This window comes from Scleropages formosus, chromosome 21, assembly GCF_900964775.1.
Source record: "Scleropages formosus chromosome 21, fSclFor1.1, whole genome shotgun sequence".
NCBI classification, from domain to species: Eukaryota; Metazoa; Chordata; class Actinopteri; order Osteoglossiformes; family Osteoglossidae; genus Scleropages; species Scleropages formosus.
In genome coordinates, this window is record NC_041826.1 from 24,456,212 (window position 1) to 24,480,139 (window position 23,928).

The following is a 23,928-nucleotide window of genomic DNA, read 5'->3' on the forward strand; positions in this document are numbered from 1 at the left end:
TCTGTATTATTAGAAAAATCTGCCATCTCCTCAACAAAAACTGATCAACAAGATTGAGCAGCAGTGCAAATGACAGCAGAAATGTATATTTGTCCCATAACTGTCCCACAGCATGGATCTGCATCAGGGACAGACACAGATACAGATATGAGAACAAGGACAGGGACAGAGATGGGAACAAGGAGAGGGACGGAGACGGGAACAGAGACAGGTCGCGCCTCAGGCGCTTTCTCATGGGCTCCTCTGTCCGGTTTTTCTTTCGTCACAGGCACCTCATTTGTCCAGGGTCCCAGAGCAGAGACCGCAGGGGTGGCTAATCCCTCAGTCCATCAGTCCCTCTGATGGGGGTGTGTACTTCTGTGCGGTGTGTGTCTTATCACACAGCCTTGGGCCACACACACACACCTTGGCTCTTCCCAACATTCCCACCATGATGATGTTCAATGAAAGTGTGTGAAACTACAGCAGTGACATAAATACACTGACAAAGGGGTTCTGCGCTGTGGCTGAGTAATCACACACACACACACACACACACACACACACACACACACACACACACTTGTCCCGAGCAGGGTCGCAGCAAACCAGAGCCTAACCCAGCAACACAGGGCGCAAGGCCGGGGGGGGGGGGGGGGGGGGGGGACACCCAGGACGGGACGCCAGTCCATCACAAGACACCCCAAGGGGGACTCGAACCCCAGACCCACCGGAGAGCAGGACCCGGCCAAACCTGCTGTGCCACCGTGCCCCCCTGGCTGAATAATGAATAGTTACATTTCATACGTTCATAGGAATAAACAAAAAATTAAAGCGTATCTATGAAAATGACAAGGAAATAGATAAAAGTATAAATAGTAATGTTTTGTAAATGGCAGAATATGTTTACATAATAATAATTTTTGGGCCATTTTCAGAGACCTCAATACACTTCTCCTCCCAAAGAGCTTTTTCAGTCCTGTTGAAATTACTGTGTCCAACAGGCTCAGCTGCAGATGCCCAAAAATGATGGGAGATGTGCGAACGCGAAGGCCTCGGACACGAGTGAACCTGCGGCTGAGCGATGAGGTCGCTCCCGACAGCCGGCACACTACCCCCCACACCCACACCCCTCCCAGGGGGGCCTCGTGCCGCACGCTCCTTTAAATAACTCTGGCTGTTGTTCAGAGAGCCATGTTCTCCACAGCCCGCGCATGAATAATTGACGGAGGGAGCTGATTTCTCCCAGAGCCTGTGGTGTGGAAAGGTGTGGGGAGGCGTGCTGTGGAGAGGTGTGGAGAGGTGTGGTGTGGAAAGGAGTGGGGAGGTATAGAGAGGCATGGAGAGGTGTGAGGAGGCGTGGCATGACGTATCAAACTCAATGCCACCAACACACATTGTACCTGTACGCTTGCTGCACCGCTGTGCCGCCATGACGCCCCAGGTGTGCCACACTCCACTATCAAGGTTCACTTCCATCATGCTGACTGTGCGTCACCCACAAATGCTGTAATACCCTTAAACATGGTACTGAACTGAAATGGTACAGTAAAAATTACCCAGCTGTATAAATGGGTAAATCAGCGTAAGTCACTTTGGAGAAAAGTGTCAGTTAATAAATGTATAAATGTGAATGACTGAAGTCAAAGGCTAGTTAAAACACACACACACGCACGCACGCACACGCAGGAACACATCATTTCTCAGCGTCCCTGGCACTACATTTCTCCCAGAAGCCCCAGCTTGTTCCTTCCGTTTTAAATCGGATCATTCTTGTGTGATTGTCCCCCGAAACGAAGCGTATCGCGTTGATCGGGAGGTCACTTGTAGTCGATGGGCGTCGCTGCGACAGTGTGTGTGTGCGGAGGGGAACAAAGGCGGGAGCTGCGGCCCCTTACGGTGCGACTGCGGTGAGGAGTGAGGAGAGGCCTGATCAATTCCAATGTCCTCCAGCCGCGGCGATAAGGAGCCTGCGATCCATCACTGGGCTCCATCACACCTACTTTATTGAGCTGAGGGCACAGCACCGCAGCACAGCGCAATGCAGCGGCCTTGCTCTTCCTCTTGCCTTCACACACATGCAGCGTGGGGGAGCGTGTGGGTCCCGTGTCGAGACGCACGGCTCGAGAGGGAAGGGAAACGCGGTCGTGGACGTTCCCGGGCCCGGAGCCCCGAACACTCGCTGTGCGCTGTATGAAAGCCAGCGATCGTTTCCTGACAAAGCTTAATGATGCTGAAGACAGTAACAGGAGACATTTATTATATTTATATTTATCTATTATGTTTTATAACTTCCTATTTAAATCTCATTTGTTAATAAAATGATGCTTTTTCCTTTCACGCTTCAGCAGATTGATGGCGTCGTGTCTTGAGGTCAGCGTGGCTGCAGCCCTTCCCCCCCTCCCTGTGCTGCTCGAGCTCTTCCGTTTCCATGTATACGCTCTTGGACGAGTGTGTGTGTGTGTGTGTGTGTGTGTGTGTGTGTGTGTGTGTGTGCGCGCCGCACTTCCACTGCCCCCTCTATGACTCTTTTCATTTTAATTGGCATAAACTGCGCCGCACTGAAGTACGTAAGAGAGTAAAGTCGCCTCGTCTAACGGTCACCAATCCAGTGGAGCTCACCCTAATAGTACTCGCAGTACCGTAGTGCGGCGGGTTTGGTGCTCGAACCTGCTCCGCGAAGCACTCTGACGTCTCCACACTCTGCTCCGCAGGTCCTATTTCCGAGGTCTCGGCACTGATCAATACCGTGGTTTTAGCAGCTTGTTTTCTCCACCTTCACACCCCCGCCACTGCAACCCCCACCCCCGCCTCCTTCTCCGTAGCGAAACCACAAAATATTATGATCCCAGAGTCGCATTTCATTTTATTTCCACACTTTTCAATTATCAGCACAGCAGCGGCCTCAGAAAAATTCGTCCTCGCATGATTCGTCCTGACTGGAAATCGATATTCTGGGGTTTAGCGTTTTCTCCTCTCGTCACTCTCTCTCTCGAGAACTTGACACGTTTACTGGGTAATATAACATTTAATAGATTACCAAGTGCATTACTGCCAAAAGGTAAAACAAAACAAAAAAAGGTAAAATTTAAATGTTGCCCACCATCCAAAGCTTTCTACTAAAAGTGGACACCTGGACACCTGTCCAAGAATACCGGGACGAGAGGCCGAGGAGCCCCTACTAGCGCCGCCCCTGACAGGGAGGAGCAGGAACAACGGCGTCCTCGTGCTCCAGCAGCGCGGCGGCTCCGCCGTTGACGCAGCAAACGGCCTTTAGGGCTCTTTCCTCAGCAGGCGAAGCTGTCAGCGGGAAACTCCCAGCAGTCACGGCGTCGGGCCCCGGTTCTGCCGGCCACGTAAACGCGTAAAGAACGAGTACGAAACGAAGCAATTACCCGGGAAATGCGAGATTTACCGCGACACGGGGCTCGTAAAATTTCCCAGCATGCTCGCCGAGGGAACGAGGGTGGAGGTGGAGCGGCTGCTCAGCTGAGCAAGGGACGCGCTCCCCTGGGAACGGCTGCACCTTGACCTCGTCCCACTCGCTAATACCCCCCAACCTACGGTCCCCACAAGTCGGGCGCGAGCGGGTCCATCGGGACAAGTCAGCCAAGAGCGTTACATGCGGCTCCACACTTACCGACCCCCGGTGTGGACGCCAGCGCCTTCTCACCTGTCTCCCACCGCTGTGGACTTCCTCTGGCAGAAGACAGAGACGCCCGAGGTCCCAGAAACCACCTCCTTCTCCACCTCCCACTGGGTCTGGCTGCCGGGCCGGAGGGCGACGAAGCTCACACCCTCTTGGAACAGGGCTCTGCAAGGGAGGAGGGCAGCGCACGCACACACGCACGCACACACACACACACACACACACACACACGAGTGAGTGTTTACAGTTTTGCACGTATGACACACACCACTTTCACAGATGCAGAGAGCTTCTCTGCGACGCCGTTTTAGGATAAACCACAAGGTTCCTCCTGGGACAGACACTGTCAGCTTTTGGTCGCCAACCCTCCTCCTGCAGCAAACATTTGAAAACACACGACTTTTGCACAAAATTCATCTTGCGAGATGCTGGACGACGAACAATATTCCACTTTCGTCTGCATCTCGGGTCCCAGTCGGACCTTCCTGCCCTTCCGAGCTCATGTTTATTGATGCATCCGGCAAAGAGCGCTTTCCATCCCTTCTCCCATTTGGAGCTTCCTCTCGCAGTGCTGCGGTCGACTCGGCTATTCATCACCCTGACAAGACTCCTGGGGAGTTTATTAAATGTGCTACTTATTGCAAAATGGCCAAAAGCTTCCATTTGCAGGAAGCCCATCTCTGGCTTCGCCTGCGCTTTCCTTACACATCATCTGCTGCAGCGGGTGTCCAACGGGGGCCATAGTGGCATCTCGTCCGCGCGCCTTCTTCTGCAATCACTGCACCTTCACTTTGCTTCTCTGAAATGAGTGACTCTCGAAAGTGAAAAGCTCACGTTCATCACCGAAAGGCACTGGAACAAAAGTGCTTCTCAGCCCTTCTTTGTCCGCGTTGCCCGTTTTTCCCTGGCGTTAGTATTTAGTATTTCAAATAGTAACAAGACAAATAAAAGTTAAAAAACTACAATTTAAGGGATCGCCTGCAGACGGGACCGCTTCGCCTGCGGCGCCATTAAAGGTGCACCGCCCTCGCTGTATGAATCCATAAATGTATTATGAAGTACCCGTACTGTGAGCCGGAGAGCAGCCCGGAGAGGTGTGAACCTGCACCGCATAGTGCGGAGGTTGTCAAGAGCTGGAGTCTTCGATGACACAACACGACGGTCCTGTCCAAGCGCAGCGCTAAATGTAAAAGGGCAAATATGCACCTGTGACAATACTGCCATCGCTGCCCTATGTACTTCACGTGCTTTGTGTCGCAGTGTTCTACAGTAGTTAGTACTGTAGCACTCGCTATTCTGCATAGACCCTTTTACCATTTTTACACCCCTCTGCCTGTTTCCGGGGCTCATCATGTACAGATTAGCACATCAAGACATGGGGACGTTTCACATCAGGATCCACCTTCACAACAACCTTCTGCTGAGAAGGTCCAGCTGCTTCCTCCTGCTGAAGGAGTGCGAGTGCCCGTGTCGACGGCATTCGGGCGCAAGGGAAGCAGAGCGCCACGCGCGGGTGAATGGGGGCGAAGAGCCACGAGGAGCCGAGAGAAGCCGAGAGGAGACGAGAGGAGACAGGAGGTCACCAAAAACAAGGTGTTGTTCGCAGAAGGACGAGGGCGACTGAGCGGCGTGGCGCACGATCCACGCCGCGTCACTCAACAGTCCGGCGTTTGACAAAGTGCCCACCCGGAGACCACGTGCAAAGAGGACGGACGCCGAAAACACGGCCTCGTTTACTCTCGGACCGACGGCATAAAGACGAAGGAGCGGCAGCCAAACGAAAACACCTTCGATCAACTTCCTGTCCGTCTGTGTTTCTATTAGACATGATTTAATCATTTCCTTTCAGAAAGAAACTACACGAAGCTGCTGTCAATATTTATAAAGCTGTGACATCTGTTGCAGTTCGATTCACACTAAATATATAATGCAGTCGTTACATTACAGGGATTATTTAAAACGGGGTAAACATGGTGCTCTTTCTTTGTACCACTCAGCATCAACAGTGGGTTCATGTCACAGTACTGTACAGCGCAGTAGGGAACGGTAGAGCAGTGACTCAGCAGATGAACATGGCGCGCACACACACGCGCACACACACGCGCACACACACGCGCACACACACACAGATATTTAATGTGTGCCTCTAACCCGTTTGCTGCTTGTCCTACTAGCGCTTCACTTACCACAACAGTCCTGATCATCGTTGCGTGTCCTGGTTAGGTTTCGCAGCGGATCCTCATTTTACACACTTTGAGTTACGAATTTTAATTTTAATAGATATTTCCAGTTTATTTCAATTGCATTTTCTTACATTCTCTGCGTTTCAAACGTTCTGTGTTTTTAAACGAGCGGCCGACAGGTGGCAGGAAAGAGCACGCGAACAGAACAAGAGCGTGACCGCCGTCCTTCAGCTCCCTTCCACAGTGTTTACAGCTCATGTCTGCTGTGTGGAGTCTGTGTGTTGAGCAATGGCAACACACACACACACACACACACACACACACACACACACACACACACACACGTTGTTCACGGGACAAGTGGGACACCAATCAGCACTGAGCAGGAGTTCGCAGACGCACGGTAATGTTACTTCTGCAGCCATGCCCCGCGAGACAGCGGCACACGCATGTCGAGTGGCGACGGTGTGACGGGTGGCACGTTCGGCTGATGAACGGGTGACGGTGCTCGCGATGCTATTTTTGCGAGCGGCTAATTATCATTTCCATACCTTGTAATTTGAGGCTTGATCAATGGCAGCCAGACCGCTGATGAGCCGCAAGTGCTGATAGTTATTAGCCGCTGCTCGCAGAAGTGGATCGCGAGCACCAGGAGCCGCACCGTTATTTTCGGTCACGTTGCATACGTTTTACTTCTAATGTAGCTCAAAGTTCAATTAGTATGAATTCATTGCGCAGATGCCTCTCTGCTAAGTAACTTACAGTATCAGCTCTGTATTAGGGGCTACTTAAAAGTACTCATTCATTTCATAGAGCAAAGTAAAATTTAGTGCATAAATTCAGGACAAGTTCCTCACTCAAGGGGACCACAGCAGACGCAAGGAATCGAACCCCTGCGCTCTGACCGCGACGTGACCGCTTCAAGTGTATTTATTAGTTATATCCAAAATTCGTACACAGCGCAACCTGTAAGAGAACTGAGAAATACCTGCTGTATATTAATAACCGCTTATTGATTATGACTTAGTAATGGAAGCGATTCAGGATTTGCACACAAGCGGACTTGAGGGTTTGGGGTTAGAGTCAGGGTCAGGAATTGGGGACTAGGAACTGCGGACCTGCGATGGACCCGACCGTCTGCTAGCTGAGCGACTGCTGCAATAAATATGCAGCTTTACTCTGAGCTTCAGCCCTAATAAATGTCCCCGAGTTAAACTTACAGTATCAACACGGATCACCAATTACTTTCCCCTTGTGTCGCCGCCTTCTCCGGGAGGAGGCTGCAATTTACATCGAGTTCAATTAAACCCGCTTTACGATACCCAACGTACCACGGCGTGGATTTACGGACACATTTTCTCGGAGAGTCTCTTGCTGTCCGCGTGCGTCCACGGCTCTTCCCGTAAATCAGCGCTTAACATTTTCCAAGCCATAACCAGTGAGAAAATACCGCACTCAACTGAGGGATTCAGAGAGCTGCAGCGCAGTAACACTTGTACTCTGTTTAGTTTCACTGAGCTCGCGCAGACAGCGTTCTTTCAAAGGACCCCCGACGGCCCCGCGGAGCCCAAGTTAGAAAGCGGCGCTTGAAATGACGTCAACAGCAAAGTGTGCAAGTTTTCACTTTGTGGGAGACAGAGGTCGCGGGTCCTTGAGGAGGAAACCACGGGAGCCATTTCTCCGCGGCGCTCTGCCACAACGCGGTGATATTTGTGGGAGGAAGGGCCGCCGTCCCACACATATCAGGCAGTAAATTCCGGAATGGGAAAGAGCGGCTCGCGAGGCAATAAGTCTGGCCAGCAGTTTACCTTGAAGTGCTCTGGGAGCACAAGGTAATAGAGGAGCGAGATTAATAATGAGGCGAAGCGCCCATGTGCTCCGTCAACCTCCTCCTCTGTGGGCCGCGAGCCGGAGCCGGAACCGGGGGTGTGGAGGAGGGCACCGGGGCAAGAGGAGCGCTCTGCCCAATGACGCGCGCACACAAATTGAAAAGTGGGTATCAAAAGGGAAGAGCTGTAGTACGGAAATTTGGGACACGGCGAGTTCGCCGGTCGAGGGATGCCGTATGTGTGAGCGACGTCGGCTGCGTGATGTGCCACCGGAAGCGGCGCAAACCGCGTTTCACTCGTACTGCGCACCTGCGTTTGTGCGCATTAACACTGTCGTGCACGTTGAACGTGTGAGAAGGAGCACTGCGTCACACTCCTGTATGTGGCCACTGAAGTTGTGTCTCGCTGGAGAAATGAGCGAGGTCCCACCCCCCACGGAGAGAGCTCACCGGGTGCTGCAAGACGCTCGCAAGAGCCGAATTCGTCCTCTTCTCAACGGCTGCGGAACGCGGGTTCCGATGCTTCTCATCTAGTTTTGTAGCAGCTCGCGGCCACACGAATTATACGGCGGTACGGCAAAACCGGAAGATTTACGTCGAGTTGGAGAGCTCGCGTGGACCGTTCAGGGGTCACGAGGGATCACATCGCGTCTCGGAGCTCGACGCTTTCTGCGAAATCTGTATCGCGCCTGGACACAGGCGGCGGCTGCGTTCGCCGCACACTGGCCCTAGAACACACTGCACTATTACACATTTCGAAAGCGACAATATTATAAATGTGTCTCTAACCACGGACTAATATAACGCACGGAACCAATTTTGCAGTGCTGCTTGAAACCATCCTTTCCTTCGTATCGAGTTTAAAACCTGATGAATATTTTTTCTGCAGCGCCTGTCGATGATAAAGACAGTCTTCATCTTGTCTTATTTGTGCATCAAAAATGGCAAAAAAATCATTTCTATCTCATTTTTCTTTTTCATGAAATATTTCAGCATGATATCTGCCATTACCATAATCATGCCCTATGCCAGTGTATCATCTGCAAATGTGTCTGCACTCTGCAATCTCCAAGTTTTATTTTTTGTTTTGTTTTGTTGTCCCCCCTCCTCCCCCTTTTTGGACAGATTGCTTCCTGCTCAGAAGTCACAAAGTGATGGTTAGTGTTTCCGACAGCAGCCACACACTGAAGGCTCTTCCATGAATTTCAATGAAAAAGCCTTTCTGTTTTCCGTTTGTTGTCTTTTCATTATGAAAATTAAAGCGCACGGCTTCCGCATCCGAAATGACCGCAGCAAAATGACATCATGCGTCGAATCATGCGTTGGCCTGGGAATCAAAGAAATCTCAGACATTGCTACTATTTACAGTTGGCCAGTTTTAAAAGAATTAGATACTTGTTAAGAATCTGCAATGCACTCTTATTGCCACATACTTTTCAAAATATAAATATAATGGCGGCTGGGGGATGGTGGGGAGCTGCCAAAGCAGTTCAGGAGCGATCTTCTTCAAGTCAAAAGGAGAACTGGAAAACGGAGAGAATAACTTCTAATTTGGGCATAAAAGGAGCCAGTTTATCTGGGAGAGCAGCTGCTTCATTCAGCGCCGCTTTGCGCCTCCAACAGCCAACAGCGGAGCATCTGCCTGCACTTCACGTTGCACCATTGCACCGAAACATTTCTGGTGCAATTAATCTTACGAGAAAACATTATGTTCGCCCCGTTACTATTAAACCGGCATCAACAACTGGATGACTACCTTGAAAGGACGTGGTGACGGTGACAGACGCGAGACAGCCAGCGATCAGAACCGGCGGTGATGATATCGGTCCTGATCATAAATGATGTCAACAAGAACGAAGCGAAGACAAATTAACGTCGGGGAATCGGGAAGCTGCACCCTGCGCGAGGTGTCAGGGCAGCAGCCGGACGGCGTGCGCACAGCCACCCGGGTGAGCAACACGCACTTTGACGGTCACTTCACTACTTCCCGTCTCCGAGGGGCTGCGGGCAGCGCTACGGTCAGAGCTGCATCCCGCGTCGTACCCGCTCTAGTACCTTTGAGCAAGGGACGCTCAACGGCGTAAAGAGTTTAACAGCGGACGGACGGTGCCTTCGATAAAAGTGTTCGACACATCGATGCGTTACTATCTATACGCCAAGTAGTATCAGCTGAGAGAAGCGAGACACAGAGTGCAGAAAAAAAACAGACAAACAGAGCTTTTTGAAAGAGATCAGTGTGAGTTGGAGGAGTTCACGAACGCGAAAGAGCACACTGCGATGGTCATGTGACTCATCAAAATATGAACGTGGCCAAAACACCGGAAGACACTTTAAAATGTTAAAATCATTTACAACGTCATCTCTGCAACTCTTCTCCCAAATGTTTCTGGAATTCCTTGCCGCACAACAAATGTCTCGTCCAACGCAGTGACCTTACGCTGATGCTGCTTGCCTGCATTACGTGCCAAGTTCTACTTGTCCGTTCCAGAACTACGGTGAAAAGTGCGAGTGCAGCGCTGTCACAGCCCACGTGGCAAGTGACCGAGGTTCACAGTGAGGCACGTTCTCTCACTCACACACGCAAGGCACGCACCATCGTTCCACACACCAATCGAGAGCAGCGTGACACATGAACCCGACACGTACAAACAACAAAGAGTGCAGAAACAAGACCGCGAGACAGTGACCGTGTGACGAAGGTCCCTCATTTCCCTTCGAACGCATCAAACCGCCACTTCACTGGCTGAGTCTTTTCAATCAGTTCGACGCCGTCAGACAAAAACGAAACAATCCGATGACAAACACACCACTTGGGGGGGGGGGGGTCTCTGTACTTGGCCTTAAAGCTCACAGAAATGGACACTCAAGGACTGGTGCACAATAACTCTTTACAGCAATGACATGCTACGTTACAGGACCAGGACCAAGCAGGATTTCACAATAATCTATCGGTGCACTTTCATTTCGACGTGCGCAGGGCTCGGAAGCGAAGCGCACCTCCCGTTTGCGTCGGCGAGGAACGCGAACGGCACGTCGGCCGCCGTCGGCTCGCCGTGGCGGCGCGGAGGACGAAGAGCGGTCTGCGGCCGTCGAGCCTCCCTCGCGGCCGCCCACGGGGTCTCCCGGCTGCCATTTAGACTTCGCTTCGGTGCGGCGGAGGGGAGCCGGGGTTACGGAGCCACATCCCCATGACGGCAATGACAGGAGCGTCAGAAACGCACCTCTGACGCGTTAACGTGTGAAATCGAACCATAACCGCTGACACACTTTGTTCTAAGGCAGGAAAAATAAGAGCAGTGGCGTCTCTCAAAACCCTGTTTCAGCCTTTTCCCAAATGAAAGAAGCACCAGGAAGAGTACAACTCTAAAGAAGAGGTACAGTGAACACAGGAAGAAGCACAAGAGCTGTGCCAGTACCCGTGCGTGCGTGCGTGTGTGTGTATTGTATATACCGTATACATATATATTATATATACCGTACATGCGTATCAAGCAACGCTACATACACTTGACACCTTGATACTTTAAAAACGCTCTCTCTCTCTTCACCTCTTATGTTTTTCAAAATAAACAGACTGAGGCTCTCCCTCTTGCAGCCCTTCTGTTACCGTGAGTTTTAGCACGAAAGCAGGAAATAACGTGGACGCAAGACAGAACGGGCGGTGAGCGCAAACTGGGATCAGCCCTGTAAGCAGGCTGCGGCGCAGGCGCGCACACGCAAGCGAACAGAGATGGTTTCAGGTGACAAAGTGCCTTCCGTCATCGCACCTCCACTTCGACCCGCAGCGCCTATCCAGGTGCGACAGGTGACGCTCTGGAGCAGCGACTTCCAGCGGAAATGTCACACAGCCTCTGCTCCCCATCAGAGGAAGCGAAAGAGCCTCTCTGTCCCAGTGTTTCCTGCTCTGGAGCTTCACTCGCATTGATCAATTAACTAATTTATTTATTTCCACTCAAACTCTGTTCTCAGTGAAATTTGTTTTGGATTGAAACTGAAGCACAGGCACAGTTGTCACTGGCAGAAATGTGATCGAGAGCGGCCGAGTTTCTGTGCCGAGTTTGCGCCCATTTAGTCCATTTCCGGAAGGGGACGGTACAGACGAGATTTTACTCGGCGTAAAAGAGGCCCCTCGTCGGACGACTGCAGCGCCGACACCCATGTGGAGCCGGAGGCCAAACCAGTGGCACAGCAGCTCTTTGCGTTTCTCGGCCACCGTCCCTCTCTAACACCGCTAGGTGTCCGAAGTCCGCAGCTCACAGTCGACAGCCCGTGTCCGCGCCCACGTCCTGTCCTGTGTATTTATTTACTGTCTGGTACTCCTGTGCTGTGTTGCATCACCGTGGTCGCCAGAGAAATGACATTTCGTTCCGCTCTATACGAGCTACGTATATAGAGGAATGAACTTGAAGTCCTTCGCAGCCCCTGTGTGTCCCACCTTCGGGTGTCCCACAACGCTGCGGCAGCTCTAGCGTCACATGTATTCATTCGTCACCCAGCGATGTCATCGTCTGCGGTGGGCTCAGTCCTGCCCGTCTCCAACCGTTGCACCATTATCCCACAATGACTCGAGCTCATCCCCTAAGGGGTTGTGTTCCAGGCCCACCTACAAGTGAAGTGTCAAGTCTTTGCCTCTGTCGTTCCGGAGTGCCAAAGAACGCAACTCACGCGGAATTCATTCGTTTGCCGGTCGTTCGCAGGTCGTTCGCCGAGCACCAAGTACAGCATACGGGAGCGGAGGCCGTGCCGTTCCACGGCTCGCCGTCTCACCCGTCCTTGCGTGCACCGCGCACCTCCCCCCCACCCCAAGCCGGCGAGACGACAGATAGACAGCTCCTCGGGCGCGCGAAGCCCGCCGGCCTGGCGCTCGACGGTACGCCGACGGGTTCGACTTCCCTCCGGCTCTCCGTGTCGCTTTGCGTGACTGTCGGAGTACCTCTGCCCCCGACGGGCAGGCGCTCGCATCACACACGTGACAGCTGTGGCGAAGCATCCAGCTGTGCCTCCTCCTACCTGGAGCGGAGTCCTAGTAGGACGAGCATCCGCAGCATCTCAACGCACCTTTGCGGAACCGCAGGAAGCCGGAGGAGCACTCTTCCTGCGGGTCGCGACCCCTGTAGACCCCCTCGCTAACGCTGCTCTTACAAGTGCACTGGGTCTCTGTGTGGGAATCGGAGGTTTCTCTGCGGATCCCGACTCTCGTTCCTCTAAACAAATTCCAAGCTGAGACTAATAAAATGTGAAAAACTCCACACAAGAGAGGAAATAAGTGGAGAGACATGTCCTTCTCCGAAGTGTCTCAACACTCAGCAAACGAAACACTTCCATAAAGAACCATATGACCTGAAGTGAGAACCCATTGTTGGCACTAAAGGGTCATTTATTGAAAGTCAAACTTAAGAAAAGTTCAGTTCACAGTTTCAAGGTTTGGGACGAACGGTTTCAGACTGAGACGCTACGGGGCAGATTGCTGAACAGCGGCGGCGAAGCGAGGTCCTGGGCCTAGACTGAAGGGCAGCCATAAGAGGTGTCGTCCCTCACGCACTTTCTCAAAAGACAGCTTGACCGACAGGACAGGACAAGACAGGAAGGTGTCAGCAGCCCCCAGAAAAAATGCTGAGCGCTGAGTTAAAAAACACTGGGAGACGGAGGCCATTAGCGAAAGGTCACCACTTCCTGTGTAACCTGCAGGAAGACAAAGGATCTGAGAAGTGCCACCACAGTGAGTGTTTGTGTGTGTGACAGGATGGAAATCAAAATTCATCAAATCAGACTCCGGGAAACTGGTCGTCCAGCACAGTAAAGCACAGTAAAGCACAGTAAAGCAGTCACGTGGGGTAAAGACATGAGCAAGCAAGCAAAGCTGGCAGCTCGAACCCAGAACAGAGCCTAATGTTGTACTCTTCAGTTTAAATGGTGTTAAACATGCAGTCGCACCCTTAGTTAATTTTCTTTTATTAAACCTAAGCGCCAAAGTAATATCTTCTAAAAAGAGTAAGAACTACCTGTTGAACATGTTTAAATTGGTAGAGGTACAGAAGACTAAAGCGCCTGATTTGAATCAAAGCAATGTGATACACGAAAGACTTGGGGCAGAAACTTTAACTGAATTTTTTGGTATTTGCTTTATTTATTTATTTATTTATTTATCCCAGAGAAAAACACGCTCATGCGCCTGGGGAGGCGAGCTGTGCTACGCATCGCCCTTGGGGGCCTCGCTACCCACGTGCCATGAACATAGTTGGCTGCTGGAAAGAGGTAAAGTAGCAGCAGCTCATCACTGAGAGGCTCCTGTGAGCTTCATACCAAATGTGTTTGTTTTCCTTCCTAATGCTGCTCATTAGCTGCACTTACAGCGTCTCACTGGGAGCTCGGGCTCTAGTTGTGCTCCTTCCTTCACCGTCACACTTCATCTCACGAGCGGAACAACGCAAGGCTCTTGCGCCACCTTCGGGGGGGGAGCACAGACCGAACTGCGATCCGCCCATCACGTCCGCCGCTCCACGGTGGTGCTGGGGTCCCGACCCTCGTCCAGCATCAAGTACAAGCGACAGCTTGGGGACAGCTGGTAGCGTAGAGGTTAGAGCTGCTGCCTTTGAAACCAAAGGTCACAGGCTTGAATCCCACCTCTGGCTGTACTACCCTTGATCAAGGTACTTATCCTAAACATTGCTCCAGTTAAAAAAAAAAAAAAAAAAAAATATCCTGCTGTATAAAGGGTAAATAATTGTAAGTCACTTTGGTGAAAAGAGTCAGATAAATAAACAAATGTCAGCGAGAGGGAGGGCAGTAAGGGTGGACGTTTCTCCGGAGGGACGGCGCACAAACTCCTCTCTGTATATGGCGTACGGAACGTGCACTTGTGAGGAAAGGGCCACGCGCTCCTTCCGTTTCAGCAGTACTGAGTGGTGAATCGGTATGACTAAAGTAGCTCTCATGGTATGGCACTCGAACCAAATAAGCCATTCCATGTGCCCAGCTAAAGAATGATGCATAAAACAGCATGGTGGTGCAGCAAGTAGAACTGGTGCCTCATAGTGCCTGGGTGGTGTGAAAGTATGTGGGTTCAGTCCCAGCTCAGTCTGTGTGGAGTTTGCATGTTCTCCCCGTGCCTCTGTGGGTTTCCTTGGGGTGCTCTGGTTTCCTCCTGCAGTCCAAAGACATGCTGTTCAGGTTCAGCCATAGTGTGTGTGTGTGTGTGTGTGTGTGTGTGTGTGTGTGTGTGTGTGTGTGTTCCACTGATGTATGGATGAGTGACCCAGTGTAAGTAGTGTATCTAGCAATGTAAATTACCCTGGTGAATAAGGTGTGTGGGCTGATAACACTACATAGAGTTCATTGGAAGTTGCTCTGGAGAAGAGTGTCTGATAAATAAACGCAAATCTATGGAAAATGCATCAAAGAACACCAGTGAAAGATGGAGTCATCACAAACCGCCGAAAACGCTCTTAGCTCACACTGTCACTTTGTGGGGAAACTCCTCAGAAATGCCTTGTTTGCCTCCTCATCCCTGTTCAAAGACATAAGAACGTCCATCTCGGTGACCTGAGCACCAGTGGGTCCTTGTGCTCCTGGGCCTCGTGACACCTCGAAGCGCAGAGTACAAGAAGTAGTAAAAGTCGCAGCACGCCACCCAAATGTATTCTTCTCTCCATGCTGCTGATCCAAAGATGAAGGAAAACGGCGGTAAATCACACTAATTCCATTCCTTACCAAAAGAATTGCACGAGCTCTTCACTACATTACATGTTTAAAAAGAAAAAAAAAAAAACATACCAATTGTACATGCAGCTACTCAACTATATATACACATCTATACACTATACATATATACACACACACACACACACCATATGAAAGTAACTGTCCTAATTATAAGAACGAACGCAATTTGGCATGAAACCTATTGACAATTTTATATATGTATAATTTTATAAACAATAGGTATGATGAGAAGTTACTTTCATTGTTATAATTGTTTCTTAGGTTTTTAACGCAATTGCTGTTCTCTGAAGGGAAATAAATTACTTATGCAAACATGCTAAAAAAAACCACTAGCAGAGAAAACAGAATTTAATAAGAAAATTATGTTTGGAAATTCCCTTGATGGGAGGATTCAGTTCCATAATTGCACAAGGTTGCTTTCTGGCAGTAGATCAAAATTTAATTATGTAATAAAAATGACTTGTTTGAGTAAATTTCTTTTGCCTTTGAGGCATGTGAAATGAGAAACTAAATATGGATGACAAATATAGGGCAGAATTGTCAAGGCTTTTGGCATCACTGGAGGTTCCGCACTAGATGGAAAACCTGACAGCAACTTTTCCTAATAGTGGTACTTGTCTAATTTTACAACAAGAACTGAGAAATACTGCACGTTTCCGCTACGAAACACAACACGCAGAGAGAGAAAGCAGCGAGGGATGAAAAGGAGCCCTTGGACCATTATCACCGTACTCCTGCAGTCGCGTTATTAATATTTATCAGCGTCACAACCACCGGAAGCAGAGCAAGAGCGTCCGGCAGCCTGTTCGCTCGCCGCCGTGTCCAGAACGCAGTCCATCCATCGCTCTTCTTTTCTAACATGTCTTTCGTACTTTTGTAGCGCTTCAGCTGCTCCGTCAGACGAAAAGAAGAAAAAGAGAAAGGCGAGGAGAAAGGGCTGTTGGAACGGAGCACAGCATAAATTAGGGGTATGAGGAGGGCGGCGTGTGTGTGTGTGTGTGTGTGTGTGTGTGTGTGCGTGCGTGCGTGCGTGTGTGCGTGCGTGCGTGCGTGTGCGAGCATGCACGCCCGTTCTGCATGTTCGCTGCAGGCTCCCTGCCCATCCCTGCGCTACTTGTGTGTCTCCGTCTCCTCTGAGTAATACTGTGCTAATGTGTGCTTCCTCCCAACACCTGACAAGTTGTTGTGCCGCTGGCAGAAATCAAAGAATAAATGCGCAAAAAGGAGCAGAAAAAAGGCCTGCAGGAAACGGGCGTAAAAAGCGGCTCCTACACAAAAGGTAATTTTGGTTATTCCGTTTGATTTCGTTGTTATTAGCGGTATTTCATCACGCATGCACCCAGCCAAATATAAATACGCAACAATTAAAGTGCCAATCATGAGAAAACAGCGAATGTAATCTTGTATCCTAGGGTTGACACGAGCCAAACCCCACTTTTCCCCAAAATATTTTAGAAACAGGCAACAAGAGAGAAAACATGAGCAAAAGTGACAGTAATGAACGATGAGAGACGACCTCTCCAGAGTGAACCGAGTCTGCTCCTTTATTCTTTCATCCTGTGCAGGGGGGAGGAGGTGGGGAGGGGGAATTAAATCAGTTCATTAGAGCTCTCTTCATTTACATACTTTGTGGCGGTAAACGGGAGACAGATTGCCCTTCTTGCGCTCCGTACACGATCCACTTCGCAGCACCACCCCTTTCACCTCTGCTGAGTGACTTCCAGAGCAAGAGCAACGGAAACGGACCCTTGTAAATACTGTGTATTCAGGTAATGCGCTGCGGTGATATCCCGTTTAAAAATAGCATCTTGCGCGAAGGAAATTCCAGCGAGCGTTTATCTCTTCTCGGCTCATAAATCACGGCATCGGTTCGCAAAAGCGCCGCACGGCCGGGGACCCCCAACGCCGCCGCCACGAGACCGCAGGCTGTTGGGAGGAAGCCCACCCAGCGCAGCGCCTGCATCTCACCTTTCACCGTGACCTGGAGACGGGAGACGGACACCGAACGACACGTTTTACTTGTGCACTTGGACATTTCCTAGGCTGCGTTCACCTGAGCTGAGAAAAGACACGGTCTTCCAGGGCTCTCACCTCATTTCCTCTGCTGTAAGGGGGCAGGAGCACTTCTCAATTCTAACAGCGACCCTTTTTTACATAAATATACAGCACGTGAAACATATTCTGCGAAAAAGAGCCCAACCTAAAGGGTGCTATTCCAACAGTGGCGCCAGTTCAGCGTTTTCTCTGCAACATGGTAGAGAATTTCCAGCATCAACGCAGCGCTAATGACACACGTCATTAATAGTACTGTGCAGTACCAGAGTAAATATTCAGTCAACGAGCAGATGAAGGGGCTTCATCAGACACACCTGTGATCAGTTCCAATAGGTAAAGCATGAGGGCTCAGACGCACGCGCACACACGCACGGACACAACTACCGGAGCACAGCTTGTCTGTTCATTAGCACCGCTGTCAAAGCACGTGTTTCAGCAGCTACCTGCAGGAGTGACGCACAAACATGAAAGGAAACCGATAAAAAGCAGTTGACAAACACTTCAGGCGCTCAGGAGGGAAATGGATGCCAAAGGGTTGTGTGCTGAGACTCTTACTGAAAGCTGGAAGGGGATCAGCAGTTCTGAGGAAAACAGGGGGCTCGTTCTACCATGTCGGGGCCAACACCGCGAACTGGGAGCTTTGGAGCACAGCGTTGGAAAGAAGCAGGTGGCCAGAGGTGCAGAAGCGTCATGCGGAGGGGTTCATTTTCACAACGAGGAGAAGCAGCCATGCAGGACTGCTGTGCCAGTTAATAAGAGCCCATCTGCTGCACGCTGGTCCAGAAGGTGCGGTGCAAGAAGACCCCTTCCTTCAGCTGGCTCCTTGACTCCAACGGCACGAGCCGTCTGGTCCGCTCCCCCAAGGGGCGTCTCCGCTTCCGCGCAATGGCCGCCTCTGAAGGCACGCTTTTGTGGACGGAAGGATCTTACGGCAAACTGCTTCCTCTTCTCCGCCCTGAGCAACGAAGCTCGCTCTGCCACTTAAAAAGGCGTTCGGCTTCTGAGCAGAAAATCAAAATGAGACACGAGAAAACGTGCGCACACACAGAACAGTCCTTGAATTTCGAGAAGTGTGTCACACCAGATGTACCGAGCGTACGTGGGAGAGTGTATCTGGCTGAAAAGACAAAAACACCAACACCGTTGCTCCGGCGAGGCTTTACAAGGTGGGAAAGTAAGAGAAAAAAGTAGAGAAGCTTTTCTGCCTCTTATTTTAAGAATTGGATCAACAGAAGCAGCCTCACAAGAGGCACCTGGACTTTCTGAGAGCTGGAAATAGGAACAGAGCAAAGCGGCGCAAAGAACATATTTCAAAGTGCTTCCGTCTCCCACGCGCCTGCCTGTACGGCCCAGCATGAGGATGGCAAAGCAGGAGGCTCTTTGGAGAGGGTCGACCTAAGAGCGTTCTCAAAATAACGGCAAGCGGAGGACCCCCCGTGCAGAAAAGATGCCCTCCAAAGTAGCTGTTAAACGAAGGCACAGCCGACTGTACGTCACCCATCTTATGGGTTAGGGTTAGGGTTAGGGTTATGGTTAGGACACCCTGCTAATTGGGGTTAGGGTTAGGGTGAGGGCACTCTTCCAATTGCAGTGGGACGGATCAAGAGCCCACGGTCCCGTGCTCAGCACCGCTCTGAAAGCAGCCCCTCCATCTGTGCAGGGCCCTAAGACACACAGCAGAGCCCAGGAGAAGACGGTCATACACACATTACATTATGCATTTGCTTAGCAGGCACTTTCATCCAAAGTGATTTACAGCCAAATATTACACACATTACACATTTGCACAGCTGGATGTTTTACCGAACCTTTTTGGTGACCTCCTGAGACTGGAGCACGGTCACAGTTCCATTTCCTTAAGCACTCAGCTACCTGCGTGTTCCTCTAAGAACTCCTGCTTAGGGAAAGAGCCATGAATCTGTACGCTTTGTGAGTGCTTGAGGTAAAATGTAAACATAATAAAAAAGATAACCACAAGCCATAAAGCATGAGAGCATAAAAGGCCTAACATAAAGGAGTCACACGTGCCATTAGAGAGGAGCCGCTCTGCTGGAGGGGGCAGGAGCACAACGGGCTGTCAGGGGTTCGACAGGCAACAACATCTCCGGACTCGGCCGACGAGGAGCAGCGGTACGACAGCAAGGGGAGGTACAGTAGCCTCGGGGGGCAGCAATCGGAGTGCAGCTGACACTCTGTCCTTTACCGTACACCTTTCTACACTTGAGAAAAGAAACACCAGCCAAGTAGAAAGGTGACATAAAAGAACAATAAAGAGCGAAAACTCGATAAGTAGCGACAATGGAAAGCAAAACAAAAACAATAAGGGAATCACAGTTCAAATGCGGTACGCAAGCCACTGAGAGCGATGTGAATGATGGGTCCACACAACCACTCCAACACGTGAACTGCACGAACACGAAGAGAGAACATGAAGCACACACGCTTAAAATTAACTCAACACATCCATCGGGGGTATGTTCCGGAAACGGGCGTTGGATGGCGACTCATATCGTGCTCACGGAAGCTTCCGGCGAAGCTGGGACCATCCATCCACACACGCACGCACCTGCACACACACACAGAGAGAGGAATAAGTGCCATAAACAAGGTCAGCGGCACACAAAGGGCGACAGCGGCAGAAGGCCTCGAGAGGCGCCCCTCTTTGGCAGGGGTCTGGGGGCCGTTCGGATTCCCACCCCGCACAGGCCGGCGCTGACAGTAATGCATTACGATGAATATTCATGCAGCTGGAAGGCTATCAAGCAAAACAGCAGCAGGTGCCAAATAACACACGTGCTGCGAGCGACACACAGCGACTGAACACAAGGGATTTTTCAACGAGCGGTCCCGTCGTGTAGCGGGAGTGCGCTGACTCGGGGAGGCAGGGCAGAAACGAGAATAATTAACCTGAGATGCGAGCGTGTGATGTAGGGCCTCCTCAAGTCGACGGTGCCGAAACGAGAGAAGAGACACACGCTGCGTGGGCGAACCGGGACTCGGTTTCAGGACACAGCATCCGGAACACGAGCCAGAAGGAGCCGCTCAGAGTTCCCTGTCATCTCGGAACACGTTGCGCTCAAAAAACATACATGTTCACGAGCACGTGCGAGGAGCGCATGGCACCAACGTGGCGTCAGCCAAAGCTTCCCTCACATCTGTCATTGCTGATAGGCAAACATCCCAGCAGAGAGAGTTCGGCTCGACGTCTGCGCTGCGCCTCTTCCCTCCGCCGCAAGCACGGCGGGGTGCTCCTCTCGCTCCGACGGTCGGACCTCGAATCGCATCGCAGGCCCACGGTTACGTGGCACCGCAGCGCAGTAACAGCGGCGTGCCGACGGAGGAAGGGAAGCGTGTGTGACGGGTACATGTCGTGACCCTGCGGATGTCCTGGAAGGCACTACGGCCCTTGGGCGCTCCGCTCCTGCCGTCTCGCATGTGGCGCCAACGCGCATATCGATCTACCGCTACATGGGAGGGCGGTAACAGGGCCGCACGAGGGCCCGAAAGAGAGCGCTGCTCCAAACCGCTCTAGAACGCTGCCTCCTCAGGTTGCCATAGCAGCGTACGCCGACCCGGCCCTGCCGGCTGGCAGTAGAACTGCAGGCGAGACTGGCACAGCGTGCCGTTACGGAGGAATGCGGCACTCGGGCCTCGAGGATACGGCTCCGAACAGCTGCTCAAGGAGGAGCAGTCACGCTCCTATTATGTGGACAAAAATAACACCCGCACACCCTTGACGGCATTTCAAGTTGCGTTATTCACCGAAGGAAGACAGATCTTGGGACACATCAGATGTACCTGTTACTGGGAAATAAGCCGCATCCCACACGGGACCCGAATTTCACAGTTTGACCAGCGCAGCTCACACTGTGTCCATTGACGTTTCACTGGAACAACTCAGGACAGGAGTTCTACTTGTCAGTATTGACCCGTATTTACGTATTCCCTTGCAAAACTCATCTGACACTGGAAGCTGCACAGCAGGGCATTCGTACCGTACCAGTTCAGGGTACGTTCCCTCGTCAAGAGTACTAACAGCTGGAGGTGCGATTCGAAGCCAGGTTCTTTGGGCCCAAAGAGGGTGGATCTAAACGCTGAACCGCCAGAAAAACAGCAGGGTCCCTCCTTGAGCCAGACCCAGAACCCTGAGCAGCAGGTTAACCGCTAGCTGCAGGCGCCACCTTACCCAGAAGTTCGGCGGGTTATCCCAGGTTCCGCACGCGCAAACGGAGCCATGTGCTCCACAGGCCGCCATCTAAGAAGGTAAACTAACAGGGAGGGATAAAGGCTTACTGTAGATGGGTTTGTTAAATCCTTCATGGGTCTTGTAGAAATTACATGTAGCCAGGGATTAAGAAGGGAAAAATAGCAGAGGCGAAATGCTGAAAAGCAAAATACAAAACCCAAGCTGTGGGCTGACTTGTGGTGAGTGGGCGGGAGGTGGGGCGTTAAAAAATGTAAAATTATTTATGATTATTCCTTTCCGCGTGCTACACAAATAAACCCGAGCGCCGTCTTGTGAAATGTGATGCTATGCAAACATGAGGTTTGATTGAAATGACAAAGATGCCAAAGGCAACAGTCAGGAAACCGAGAACGAGGCCTGGCAAATGGCCGTGCTGTGCGGTACGCCGAATACCACGGTAATTCGGAAGATGCTTCCGTCTCACGATGAGTGCAAATTATTTTCAGTCTAATTAGCAGAACTGTTAGACACGTAACACTGAGCATTTCCTGTCTCTAGGAAAAAGGGATATTGGTGGCAAGATGATGTGTCCACAGGTCAGGTAGGGAGGGGGGCTAAAGACAAACTAAAGTGCCAGGACAGGCCCTGTTATTGTACCCTTTACAAAACAGCTTAAAGTGGACGCTGGCACCCATTTAAATACTCCGCACAACAGACATCCTTCAATTTACGAAATCAGTTCGTTCCTGAAAACGATGTTGATACCAAAACTTTAGACGCCAAAAGACTATTGCAATTATTTTAAACAAGAGGAATAACAATTAGCTCCCAGCCCATCCAAAAACCACAAACCAATTTCCCCAAATATTACTAGAACGTGGTAAAATACCTATAAAGCACTCACCCATCATTTCAGGACAATATAAAGCACTTTTATACTCAATTTTTTTAATTCTGAAGATGCTCTTCTCCAAAGCGATGCACCTGTGCAGCAGAGCATTACACCTGTTAGAGCAGTTTTCTTGAGTTACTGCTCTGGGGTAATTCCCACTTTTCTTTTTTACTCATCAGTTCTCCACAGGAAGAGCAATAAATCAGCAGGGATTCACCGAGCATATCGGATTTATTGTTAACAACTTTCTAACGCTGCGCACTGCTGCCAAAATTCACACACACGTACCTGAATTCTGCTAAACTTTTCCCGCTAACTGCTCTGCTGTCTCCGCATCCGTTCAATTAAATAAGATACCCACTATGTCCAAGACACTGCTGTGATAATGCTCCACTCTCTTAAGGCAACTCTCACATTTGTAACATATCAACAGAGATCTGGATGCAGACGTGCCAGCTCCAATTACATTACTACACTCCTCAAAAAAATTAAAGGAACACTTTTTAATCAGAGTATAGCATCAAGTCAATTAAACTCCTGGGATATTGATCTGGTCAGTTAAGTAGCAGAGGGGGTTGTTAATCAGTTTCAGCTGCTTTGGTGTTAATGAAATTAACAACAGATGCACTAGAGGGGCAACAATGAGACGACCCCCAAAACAGGAATGGTTTTACAGGTGGAGGCCACTGACATTTTTTCCCTCCTCATCTTTTCTGACTGTTTTTCACTAGTTTTGCATTTGGCTAGGGTCAGTGTCACTACTGGTAGCACGAGGCGATACCTGGACCCTACAGAGGTTGCACAGGCAGTCCAACTCCTCCAGGATGGCACATCAATACGTGCCATTGCCAGAAGGTTTGCTGTGTCTCCCAGCACAGTCTCAAGAGCATGGAGGAGATTCCAGGAGACAGGCAGTTACTCTAGGAGAGCCGGACAGGGCCGTAGAAGGTCCTTAACCTATCAGTAGGACCGGTATCCGCTCCTTTGTGCAAGGAGGAACAGGATGAGCACTGTCAGAGCCCTACAGAATGACCTCCAGCAGACCACTGGTGTGAATGTCTCTGACCAAACAATCAGAAACAGACTTCATGAGGGTGGCCTGAGGGCGCGTGGAGAACGTTATGCTGCCTCTAACATCGTTCAGCATGACCGGTTTGGTGGTGGGTCAGTGATGGTCTGGGGAGGCACATCCATGGAGGCACACGCAGACCTCTACAGGCTAGACAATGGCACCCTGACTGCCATTAGGTATCTGGATGAAATCCTTGGACCCGTTGTCGGACCCTACGCTTGTGCAGTGGGTCCTGGGTTCCTCCTGGTGCGCGACAATGCCCGGCCTCATGTGGCGAGAGTATGCAGGCAGTTCCTGGAGGATGAAGGAATTGATACCATTGAATGGCCCCCACGCTCGCCTGACCTAAATCCAATAGAACA

General features: G+C 50.8%; 1 protein-coding gene across 1 annotated transcript in view; it reads right to left on the reverse strand.

Annotated features, from left to right (window-relative positions):
* LOC108920194 (transmembrane protein 132C) overlaps nucleotides 1-23,928 on the reverse strand; it is a 146,154-nt gene that overhangs the window by 61,118 nt on the left and 61,108 nt on the right. Inside the window, exon 3 of the mRNA XM_029247405.1 lies at nucleotides 3,653-3,793. Within this exon, the coding sequence (XP_029103238.1) occupies nucleotides 3,653-3,793 (141 nt within the window). The remainder of the gene's footprint in view (nucleotides 1-3,652; nucleotides 3,794-23,928) is intronic.